This window comes from Mauremys reevesii, linkage group 2 (genome assembly GCF_016161935.1).
Source record: "Mauremys reevesii isolate NIE-2019 linkage group 2, ASM1616193v1, whole genome shotgun sequence".
Classification (NCBI taxonomy): Eukaryota; Metazoa; Chordata; order Testudines; family Geoemydidae; genus Mauremys; species Mauremys reevesii.
In genome coordinates this window covers 99,465,515-99,477,171 of record NC_052624.1, presented here as the reverse complement: position 1 = coordinate 99,477,171, position 11,657 = coordinate 99,465,515, and the positions used below count along the sequence as shown (strand labels likewise).

The 11,657-nt window shown below is 52.8% G+C and overlaps 1 protein-coding gene across 6 annotated transcripts; it reads left to right on the top strand.

Annotated features, from left to right (window-relative positions):
* Positions 1–207: 207 nt before the first annotated feature.
* LOC120398440 (maestro heat-like repeat-containing protein family member 1) lies at positions 208–8,612 on the top strand. Of its 6 annotated transcripts, none has more exons than XM_039525889.1 (10): positions 208–505; positions 933–1,038; positions 1,477–1,572; positions 2,225–2,323; positions 2,758–2,893; positions 3,789–3,941; positions 4,899–5,046; positions 6,356–6,484; positions 7,501–7,658; positions 8,219–8,612. In XM_039525889.1, the coding sequence occupies exons 1-9, from the start codon at positions 381–383 to the stop codon at positions 7,523–7,525; spliced, it is 1,017 nt and encodes a 338-aa protein (XP_039381823.1). In that variant the 5' UTR covers positions 208–380; the 3' UTR covers positions 7,526–7,658; positions 8,219–8,612. The 6 variants fall into 6 exon arrangements, with proteins under 6 accessions (XP_039381823.1, XP_039381822.1, XP_039381820.1 ...); XM_039525888.1 differs by having other exon boundaries at positions 6,344–6,484; XM_039525886.1 differs by having other exon boundaries at positions 4,899–5,064; positions 6,344–6,484; positions 8,223–8,612.
* The last annotated feature ends 3,045 nt before the right edge of the window (positions 8,613–11,657 follow it).

The following is an 11,657-nucleotide window of genomic DNA, read 5'->3' as shown; positions in this document are numbered from 1 at the left end:
CTCCGGGTTAATGGGTGGTGGCGGAGTGGTGTTGGAGGGGGCAGCAGAGGGCAGGGATTCCTGGGGCTGAAGATTGGAGAGAAGAGAAGGGAGAAATTCTGAGATTGGTCACTAGTGAGCAGTGGGGGAACTGTGGGGCTATAGGGCAGCTGAGGCTGAGGGACAAGGAATCAGATGGTCCCAGCTCAGTAGTCAGGATGGTGTTGGATGGGAGCAGTGTTGACGGGGAGGAAGGAAGAAGGGGAATGGGACTGAGCTGTGCAGGAATCCTGGAAGGGGGAGATGTTTGAGGTGCAGGAAGGAATCGGAGGAGCGGGAGGCAGGTGAGGTGATCCTGCTGGCCATGTGGGGCACTGGCTGTGTAATCTCCTCAAGGGGAAATGTCAGTGGGGCCCGAATTTCACATGCTCCTTCGCGTCTCACAGGAGCTCATTGAGGAGCTGCCTGACAACTCTCCACCCTGCGCCATCTTCACCAACTCCCTGATTGCTGTGGGCAACCTCAGGTACCTAGACCCTCCCGCCTGGCTCCCCTAGCCCAAGTGCTGCTCAGGCCCATGGCTGGGAGTCCCTGTCCCTCCCACTCCCAGGTCACCTCCCAAGGGCGGCTCCTCTGGCAGAGGTGGTGGGGTGGGAAGGTTCACTCTCTCCTGACTGGGCTGTTCTTTTCACTCCAAGAACATTACAGGGGTCTTGGGGAGAGACTCACTCCAGGGGTCAGATACAGGAGGGGCAGCAGGGTCCAGGGAACAGGGGCTATTCCTGCCCTGCCACTGTCCATATGTGAGGCCTTGGCCATGTCTTTCCCTGGCTCGGTGCCTCAGTTTCCATTCTCGCCACCCTGTGCCTATTTCCCTGCGGTTTCATGTCCATGTTGACGCCAGTCCCATCCCCGTACTGCACAGTCTAATACCAGATCCTCTCTCTTGCCAGCACCATGAAACCTGCCCTGGAGCCAGAGCTGGAGACACACCTCTTGCGAGCTGCCCTGCATGCTGTCTTTACCCTGGGCACAGAGAAGAACACCACCCAAGTCCAGGTACATCCTCCTTCATCCTCCTGTTCCTCCAGAGTGGCCTTTGTTCCCTGCTTCCTTGATTCACTGGAGCTCCAGAGATAGGGGTGGGGTGGGCAGAGATGGAACAAGCTGGGAGGGAAGGAATTACCCTTCCCTGGGGGGTTTCTTTCTTTCTTTTTTCCATATGCCATGTTTTGCCCCGCTTCCATCCATAGCAACTTGGCTGTTCCATACTCTGATGTCTATGAGGCACTCTGCAAAGACCTGCTAAGCTCATGGATCAAAGAGCCAGCTGTCATCAATCCTTTCTAACTGCCTGCAGTGGGATGTGAATGAGAAATGCCAGGATATGTGTTTGGGAATCTCACCAGTGCTTCCCACAGACCCCTCTTCTCATCCAGTGGCAAGTGTAGCCCCAGTTTTCATAACTCTGACCCATGGCTCTCCCTTGTTTTGCAGGCTCTGCACAAGGTCATGCCAGAGCTCCCGGATGCCATGCTGGGAAACCTGCTGACAGAGTCCCCAGAAACAGACATGCTCCACTACATCTTGGAGGTGAGCCTCAGGAGGAGGGGCCGGGAGCGATTTTACTTGAACTCTTAGGAGGACTGGGTAAGGAGAGACTGGAAGATCCATTTTCTAGTCTGTCCTCCTAGCTGGGTCCCCAGTGGAATGTTTTCTTTGGTCAGGACACTCAGTGCAATGCAGTATCAGGTCCTTCCTCCTTGAAGGACAGAGGAAGGAGCTGGGACTTTAAGCCAGAGCTCTTCCTGGTTCTGTTGAGCACTAACCGCAGGGCACCTGGCTGGCTTGGGGAGTGAGAGTCTGAAAACCCGCTCCCCCCACCATGAGATTCAGGAGATGGTTCTCAGATAAGAGGTACGGGCTCCTTCCTACAGAAACAGGAGGACCCCAGGGAATCAGCCCTTCTCTTCGATAGCCCCAGAGATTCCTGAGGGGATTGTGCTCACAGTCATTCCCTTCATCCCACCATGGACTTTAGTACTGGGGAATGGTAAGGGATCAGTCTCCTTTCTGGTGAACTGTTCAGAAATCAGGAGTTCAGGGAGGATGGGACCAGCCCCAACACCGATCAATGACTCGGATATTGCACCCTGCGCATAATGTCTCAGCCCTCTGGGGCTGGGGAGGGGCTCATTTGCACAGCACGTGCACCTGCCCATTAATCCTCCTCCTTCCCCCACAGCACGTCAACTTCTGGATTGTGTCTAGGGTGTCCCAGGAGAGAGCCAGGGCCATTAAGAGCAGCTCGGCCCTGCTCAGATACACCCTCCCTGAGTTTGATGTAAGTGACCTCTGACCCCAGCTTCCTGACTCCAGGCATACGTAGACTGGCTCTAAAGGGCTGAAGGAGCTGCTGCTGCAGGCCCTGTGGGTTAGGAGTGTTCCTCTTGGGGAGGCAGTGTCAGAGCAGGGAATGAGGTAGGCTTGAGTCAAGTTCTTCTTGTCCTGGTTATGTGGTGATCCTGGGCCTTTAAGAGGATCATGCTCCAGCCCCTGCTGCAGTCAGGTTCGTGTCTGGCCTTGGGTCCCTTCTTGGCATCCTGGAGCAGCACCAGGCTCCCTTGGCAGCAGAGAAAAGGAAGGGTCTAGCTCTAGCTCCTCTCCCCCCAGCATTTCCTTCAGAGGGACTGAGGGGAAGGAGATTCCTAGCCCATGGGGGACTGGGAGCTCACAGGAAAATGCTGATGGAGACCCCTCTCCTCTCCCTTCCATTAGAACCCAGCAGAGTTCCCCAGGATGGGTCACCATGTGGCACAGCTGGCTCTGTTCATCAGTGACCCAGCCAAGGACATCAGCCGGCAGCCCAGGGAAGGGATTTACTGGCTCTACCAGCTGCTGCTGCACCAGAGGGGTAAGGAATCCATCTGGGAAATGGGACCCGATAGGAGACTGCGAGTGACCACAGGTGGATAATGGGACCCCAGCCAATTTCTCTCAAACTGACCCCAGCAGGAGGATGAATCTCTCTGTGTGTCTGTTCTTCTCCACCTCACTGTGCAGCCACCAATGGGATTGGAAGGACACAAGCACTGCAACCAGAATACCAAATGCGTGTGTGTGTCTCTTTCCCAGGGCTGACCATCCATGTGGCAGAAGATCTATGGTGCTGGGACTAGCACCAGGACAGCAGGCTTCTGGGCTACAGGAACACAGCCAGGGTGGGGGAGGTAAGGACACTCTGCCAGGGCATGACACAGCTCAGAAAGTGGGGCTGGCTGAGTTCCCTGCAGTGGATGGCTCCTGGAGACAGGAGAAGAGCCCACTCCTTATTTACAGCTCAGAATTCCTCATCCAGCACCCAGTGGGAGAGGCTGGTACAAAGGTCCCACACTGGAATCTCACTAGTTGCTGTGATTTGAGTGTCTTACACGGATCCATTGCTGCGTGGCATAAGGAGAATCCCCGGGTGGATGAGTTAATATAGGATTATGGCTCTTGGTGTTTCTCTGCTTGTTGTCCCCCTGGCTGATACCGAAGTGTCTGAGAGGAGAGCACTGGGGCAGTCAGTCACTATTGCTTGATCAGACCCTGGTTAGATTCCCTGCACCCTGAAGAAGCAGAGAAATGAGGTGGGATTTGCCCAGTGCCATTGCCAGTCAGGAAGCAGATGGCCCCAACCTGGGAACTGGGTACAGCAGCTCTCTTACCCTCCCCCTTTGCCACTAGAGGGTGATGCCATTCTACCTCCAGTACTTGAAGCCTGGTTCTGGGCAATCTGCTAAAGCCTCATGTCCTGTTGGTTTTAGGTCTTCGGAAAGTTCTTCTCAGAGGGGCAGAGAAGATCCTTCCTCCGGACAGCAGTGCTGGCCATCCACGACCCCCTGCTGCATGTCAGCCAAGCTGGGCTGCTCCTTGCCTACTCCCTGCTGGGGGACCCCCAGCAGCTGATGGGGGACATGGTAAGCAGCTGCATTAGACTCATGAGATTGGGGCAGGGCCCAGGGCCTCATTCCCATCCTATCGCCATTTGCTGGCCTGGCAGCAAGGAGCCTGGTGGGGAATGAGACTCAGAGCAGGTGCTACTGGGAAGGGAGATGAATTAACCTCCATGAGCAGAAGGGAGCCAGCTTGTCCTCTGAGCAGCTCCAACTCAGCTCTTTAGCAAGGCTCATTAATTACTACTGTTACCTCATCATGGACTCCTGTTTTTAGGACACAGTGCTATCCTATTACTCCTGGGAAGGGCAGGAGAGTCCTCTTAGTGCCCTCTGTGAGCCTTTCGTGCCCCACAGAGCTGCACCCAGTTCCTCATGGCCTAGTGTCCATGTCACCCGAGCCACCATCCAGAGTTGGCGACTGACTAGGCAGTTCTGAGGCACATGGGCGGGGGAAGCTTGTCCTGCTGCTCTCAGGGCTGGACCCACTCTAGAGGGAACAGGAGGATTCAGTCAGCAGGGGCTGCCGACCTGACCCATTCACCAGGGCTGCCATCCTGCGGTTTCTGGGTTAGTCACTGGGGTGACTTGGAGAAAGGTCTTAACCACCCCACATCCCACTTCACTGCTGCCAGAATCCCTCCTGTCCCCCATGCTAGAGCCCCCTCCCTGCCCTACCTAGGTGGGAATGGAGGAGAGGGTTCTGAGAACTTGAGCTGTGTCCCCAGGTGGGTTGGAGGTGGAACAGCTGTCAGGGGCATTGAGGGGGAGGTGGCAGGAGCTAGCCCTACAAGGAGGGGGGTTGGCACTGGAGGTCACTAGAAAGGACAATAAGACTCCATCCTGGCGATCAGGAGGGTGGATCCACCCCTCAGACATGGGCAGCTGCTGGCTGGAAATGCTGCTGGTTCCAGGTGCTCTTAATCCTCCCTGATTCCCGGGGATTGTCTGAGTCTCTGACAGGTTCTCGTTCCCTTGCAGCAAGAGGATGTCACAGCCAAAGTGATGTGCCAGCTCCGCATCATCCAGCACTTGCACCAGGTGCCCGAGGTGCTTCAAGGGCTGTGCCTCATCTGATGCCCTTCAAGGTTTCCCGCCCATGTTCAGCAACTCCCGCTCCCTGCTGCAGGTACTGCTCTGTCTCACTGTAAAGGGGGGCTAGTGGAAGGGGAAATGGAGCCCCCTAGCACTGCCAGAAATTCTCTCCCCTATCTGTGGACCAGGGTCCTTCCCCCCAACTGCAGGTCACCTTGTCCTTTCAAACCAAGCAGTGCAGGGTCTCAAAGCCTGCTTCCATTATGGAAACAGCCTGGTACTGGAGAGTGGGTGGGGAGAACAGGGAGATGGGAGGGGTTCCTGAGGCTGGGGTGGGGAGGAAGCTGAGGGGCTGGGTGGGGATTAGAGACATGACCCAGCTTGCGGGAGGGATCCTGCTGGCTGTGTCTGGAGCACTGTGTAGCCTCTTCTATGGGAAGTTGCCATGGGTCAGTGGGGCCTGACTCTCTCATGCTCCTTTGTTCTCTTTGGGCATCACAGGAGATGTCTGGGGAACTGCCCTTGGACTCTGTGCCCAGCGCCACTCGGAAATTATTAGATTTGCTACCTTCAAAGAGACAGGGCACAACTCAGGCTGTTAGGTAGGCTGGAGACCCAACACTTCACTTGAACACCCGACACTGAGGTGGTTTGGGAAGCATAGTAACAAAGAAGAGATTTAAGTGATACTAAGCAAGAGAAAGAGACAAGATTCAAACAAACAAACAAAACAAAACACACTTTGTAGTGAATTAAAACTGAATCTTAGCAAGTCACAATCTTTGCCTTAGCAGTTTCCAGAATAACATCAAGTTTCCAGCATTTACAGCCATCCAGGCCAGGGGATACAATGTTACCACAATCAAAGGGTGCTGTTCCCTACGTGATGGAGAACTCAAAGGTCTTTTGTTCCCCTTCTATTACCCAAAGTCCATTGTCTGTGCTTCCACAGCCAGGAAAGCTTCCTGGGGTGCAGACTCAGTCCCCTGGCGTGCTCCCCAAGCTGCTGTTTGTTAGCTTGGTTGTTTTGTTTACCTTCAGTGTCAATGTACTTTCATAGCCCATGGCTTACAAAGCTTGACTCAGACGGATAAATCCACATTCCTGTCTCTAAGCCAAACTTGTTTATCAAATCTGATCCCAAAATATATTTTAAGAACATATTTCCAGCACACATACACAACTCATTATACCCCACCTGGACTTACGCCACACAAGGATATTCTTGACCACCGTGTTCTCAGCTTTCCTAACAGACCTTATTTGATGTCCCCGTATGGTACAATAATTCTCTGTTGAATCAGCTGATTTGATTGCTTAGTCTTGCAGTTTTAGACCCTCTGTTCTCCTTCTGGGGTGCCTGGACCCTGATTGTAACATCTGTCTTCCAGTCTCCGTCCCAGCCTCTCACACAGATGTATGCTGCAGCCAGCCCAGCTCAGGAAGCAGTGGACAGATGATCTTATCCTGTCAAACCAAGCAACATGGGTCTCATTGAGGCTTAGATGGAAGATCCCACGCATCTCCTGGAGGTAAGAACGGTTCACTCTTCTGGGCACTTGGAGCTTTTGCAACAAAGAGGGGGCTCCTGTTACATAGCCTATTTGTCATCATGGCATCCTTATTTTATTCTCGGAGAATGTGTCCGGGATCCTGGAGACTGTTTCCTGCAGGAGGTTTGAGCGTGGAGAGATCACTCACTGTCATGACCTATGGGTCGTCAACCTGGGTCTGCAGGGTTCATGGGAGCAGCCACACTCCAGCCCTACACCTGGAAGTATGCTGACAACTGCTTACCTAGGACTCATGAAGTCCAGCCCCAGTTTGAGGCTCCACCCTGAGGCCTATTGGCAGAGTCTCAGAGCAGCTAATTGGCCTCTGGGCCCACCTTAAACCAGCAGCAGGAACAAGAAGCTGTCTGAACACCCAAGTTTCTCCCTTCTGGACCGTGTGCTAGCTGTTCCCGCTCCCGCTCCCCAGGCTTGATTTCTTGGCATCCTGACGTGGTGTGACTCATCCGATTTGTGGTTCTGACCACAATTTTGTCTTTTGCTTCTGCTCTTCCAGTATCCTGACCCAGCTGACTCTCGACTCCTGTCTTGTGAATGTGGACTCTGGCTCTGGCTCTGACCACTAGGTCTGGCTGTCCATGACCCGGCCATGACATTGACTTTTGTACAATTCCTCCAATGCCCTTTTCTGCTCTCCAGCTCTGCTCCCCCAGCAAGACACACCAATCCCTTGGCTCCCAGAGTCCTGGTTGCCTGCTATTCCAGGGCTGAGGGGGAGTACTTGTATTGCCACCTCCCCCACCACAGCTGCTTTTCCTATGGGAATCTCCGTAGAGCAGAGGAGAAATCTCCTCTTCTCTTAGAATCAGTCCCAGCAGTAATTCCACCCACCCTGGCCTCAGCTGAACTACTTTGTTTACCTGGGATCAGGGACCACTTTTGAATTCCTTTGCTTGGGGGTATAGGTGGGGGCAGAGGATGAAGCTCCAGCAGTTTCCAGCAGAGAATAGCACCCTGTCTTTCTATGGTCTGGCTAGGTCTCACCATGGATCCTGGAGCTGAACACCAGATGGGAGCTGATAGATTGTCCTTGGAGGGCCATGTCCTTGTGTGTGATGGAGCTGTGTGCCAGAAAGGGCCAGAGGCAGATGCACCACGCATGGCCAGAAACAGGCTAAACAGCCTGTAATGCTAGGTGAGTACAACCATGGCCACATACAGACACCACGGGATCCATGAGGACTGAATCTGGGCCCTTTGCTATCAAGAGCACAACTCACTCCAACCTGAGCCTTGACAGTGGTGACCCCTGCTAGCCCCTGAGGTGGGTCAGTATTATCCCTGTTAGCTGGGGCACAGGGCTGGAAAGTGACTGACTACAAAGTCACTCACAACATCACTGACAGAGACAGGACTGAAGCACAGTACTGATACCAGTCCAGCTCCAACCACTAGACCACACTCACTTCCAAAGCAAGAGAACGCAGGAGCTCTAGCTCTGACAGCCAGTCCTTAAATGACAAGAGCAAACTCCTTCCCATTCAGGAAGACATAGAAGGGACTGTCTGCTGAGCCCCCCTCTGCAATGCCACTGTCAGACTATTGCTAGTGGGTGCCAAGTGACTGAGCCGGGAGCTCCTGGAGAGATTCCTAGGGGCTATGTAGTCATGTTTCACGGTGACTTCTGGGAGCCATGCAAAGAGTGCAGCATTGAAGAGACTCTCCTGCTCTAACAAAGGGTTTCTGTTCTCCTAGATAGTCAGCCAGTGAGGCCAGCTTGCAGAATGTGGAAGAGCTGTTTGGTAATGGGTTGGAGGACTCACCATGTAGGCGGCAGCAGCTGCAGAGCCTGGAGTCCCCATAGGCAAAGCCTCCACTCCTGACAGTCCGGGCTAACCTCCCCCTGCGCTCAGTGGGGCTTTGGTGTTAGCTGCTGGGCCTGCGTGCCCAGACAGAGGACTCAGGTATTTCCATCAGGCTGCTCAATGGTAAATGCAGCTATCCAAAGAAGTGGAGAATGGAAGCGGAAGAGCAAAGCTGGACCATCTGCTGAGCTCCGGCAATCAAGTGACCACCACCGGGGAGAGAAGAGGAAGAACTCGAAGGTGGCTGGTGGCCGTAGGGAGGAAAAGCAGTTTGGAAGCCAGGAGAGTAGAAATAAATAGTTAATGAATACTATGGGCTTTGTCTTGTGTGGTGAAGGGTTTAAAATGGGTCTCTTTACTATCACACTAAACTTTAAAATAGCAGTGTATGATTAAAGGGCAGGTCTATAAAGGTAAGAGGTCATTCTAGGAGCTTGCAGTCTCAGATTCTGTTGCTACTGCCTGCTTCTACCAGCTGATCTCAACCCAACAAATCCCTCAGGTGGTAGCAGTAGTGAGCTCATTTCCTCTTTTTCTGGATTAGCCACCAGAAAAAGGACATGATATATGTGGCCAAGGAAAAGGAGAGGCATGGGGGGGCACTTGCAGAGTTGCCTGTTAATGCAGCTCTTGTGGGGGAGCACAGCAGGGTATTATGGACTCAGGGGCACCATTTCAAATTTTGGTGGTGACAGGGAGGGTAATTTAACCATGATTGCAGGGGCTACTTAGGCACCTGAAAACTCTAGTGTTTTGGCAGATAACTTAGCAATTAGCTGACAGGAGCACTGCATCTAATTCCTATATAAAAGAAAGAAAATGAAATATTAGACCCACTGAGGTCTAATACTAATGTGTTCTGACATCTTGTGGCAAGTCACTTTAGGGACACTGGTTAAAATGTTAATGTATATTCTTACTTTGTTACTAACTCTGTGGAGAGAGAGAGACTTCGTCAAGACTCCTGGGTTCTATCACAGCTCTGGGAGGGGAGTGGGGTCTAGTGGGTTACAGTGGGGGTCAGATACATCTGGGTTATATATAAGAATATCATAACGGCCATACTGGGTCAGACCAATGGTCCAGACCAATTTGTCCATCTATCCTGTCTTCCAACAGTGGCCAATTTGTCCATCTATCCTGTCTTCCAACAGGGAATGAACAGAACAGGCAACCACCAAGTGATACATTCCCTGTCGTCCACTACTAGCTTCCGGCAAACAGAGGCTAGGGACATGCAGAATATGGTTTTCCATCCCTGCCCATCCTGGCTAATAGTTTTTAAATTGTTTTAAATCTGCTGCCTATTAATTTCATTTGGTGACCCCTAGTTCTTGCGTTATATGAAGGAGTAAATAATATTTCCTTATTTACTTTCTCCACACCAGTGATGATTTTATAAACCTCTATCAGATCCCCCCTTAGTCATTTCTTTTCCAAGATGAAAAGTCCCAGTCTTTTAAATCTCTCCTCATACAGAAGCTGTTCCATACCCCTCATCATTTCTGTTGCCCTTCTCTGTACCTTTTCCAAATCCAATATATCTTTTTTTGAGATGGAGTGACCAGATCTGCAGGCAGTATTCAAGATCTGGACATACCATGGATTTATATAGAGGCAATATTATGTTTTCTGTCTTATTATCAATTAGGGTGACCAGATGACAAACATGAAATATCGGGACACGGGAGGGGAGGGGGGCGGAGCAAAAAAAAAAAGCCAGAGCGCCCCCCGCCACCAGGCGGCAGTGGCACAGCCCTGTCTCCACCCAACTCTCGGCTCTGACCCCCAATACACTCCCAGCTCCCCCATCCCCTCGCTCCTGGACCCCGAGCTGTGCAGCCGAGCCACGCTCCGGACCCCTCTTGCAGCTCCCGGCCCAGCCGCTCCCGGGCTTCATTGCACCAGCCCCACAGCAGAGGCTGCTCCACTCTGCCCCGCCTGGGACACTCGCCCCGGGCAGCCCCGCTCCGGCTGCAGGGAACTTGGGGACACACACCCCCCCCCCCGGGCAGGGGGCGAACCAGGCAGCCGGGCCCGGCCCCTCCTGGCAGGAGCGTGTCTGCCCCACACGTGTCTCTGCCCCCTGCCTGCTCCGCGCTGCCCTGCAGGCTGCAGGGCTGGAGCAGCCTCCGTGCTGCGCTCCCAGCCCCGGCCATGGCCCGTGTGCAAACCTGGGAGGGAGGAGGAATGCCGCATGCTTGGGCAAGAGGTGGGGCCAGGGCGGGGAGTTGGGGAGGGATCCAATGGGGCAGTGAGGGGCAGGGTTGGGGCGGGTCCAGGGCAGGGATTTGGGGAGGGGTCCAATGGGGGAAGAAGGGGGATGGTCGGGGGAAGTGGGGGGTGAAAGCCGCTCCGGGCTCCGTCTATGCACCGGAGTGGAGGGCAAAATTGCTTGTTTGTCCCGTGTCCCGACCGAACATCGGTCGGGACGCGGGACAAACAAGCAAATATCGGGACAGTCCCGATAAAATCGGGACGTCTGGTCACCCTATTATCAATCCCTTTCCTAATGATTTCCAACATTCTGTTCGCTTTTTTGATTACCACTGCACATTGAGTGGATGTTTTCAGAGAACTATCCACAATGACTCCAAGATCTCTTTCTTGATGGCTAACAGCTAATTTAAACCCCATCATTTTGTATGTATAGTTGGGATTATATTTTGCTATGTGAATTACTTCGCATTTATCAACACTGAATTTCATTTGCCATTGTGTTGCCCAGTCACCCAGTTTCGTGAGATGAGATCCCTTTGTAACCCTTTGAAATCAGCTTTGGACTTAACTATCTTGTGTAATTTTTTGTATTGCCACCTCACTGTTTACTCCTTTTTTCAGAGCATTGATGAATATGTTAAACAGCACTGGTCCCAGTACAGACCCCTGGGAGACACCACTATTTACCTCTGTCCATTCTGAAAACAGATTATTTATTCTTACCCTTTGTTTTGTAGCTTTTAACTGGAGTGCCTGGCAATGCTTTCAGGAACATCTAATGATCCCTAATTTAATTTAATGACAAGCCTTTTGATATCTTAATCACCCTGCCTCTGTTTATAAACAAACTCCCAGGCCCAAGGGCAGAAGCTGGGAGCAGCACAGAATTTATCACATTCCACACTCAAGCCATGCTGCAGTTAGGAGCTCTGTTTTGAGCTAGAGCATGCACTGGGAGCAGACCTCTGGTCCAAAACACAGCGGGGTGCAGGAGCCCCCCTGCCCCTCCTAAATGGCACCCCTGGTTGTCTTCCTCCTGGGCAGTCCCCTTTCTCACTATAGTTCTGTCATGGGAGGGTCTGTCCTTTTAGCGACTCAGCCTTACAGCC

Bases quoted from the DNA above. Each gene is read 5' to 3' on its own strand.
- LOC120398440 (XM_039525886.1), top strand. From the start codon at position 381: ATGTCAGTGGGGCCCGAATTTCACATGCTCCTTCGCGTCTCACAGGAG. The intron at 2,324-2,757 runs GTAAGTGACCTC...CCCTTCCATTAG, and splicing joins ACACCCTCCCTGAGTTTGAT to AACCCAGCAGAGTTCCCCAG. The intron at 5,065-6,343 runs GTAAAGGGGGGC...TCTGTCTTCCAG, and splicing joins AGGTACTGCTCTGTCTCACT to TCTCCGTCCCAGCCTCTCAC.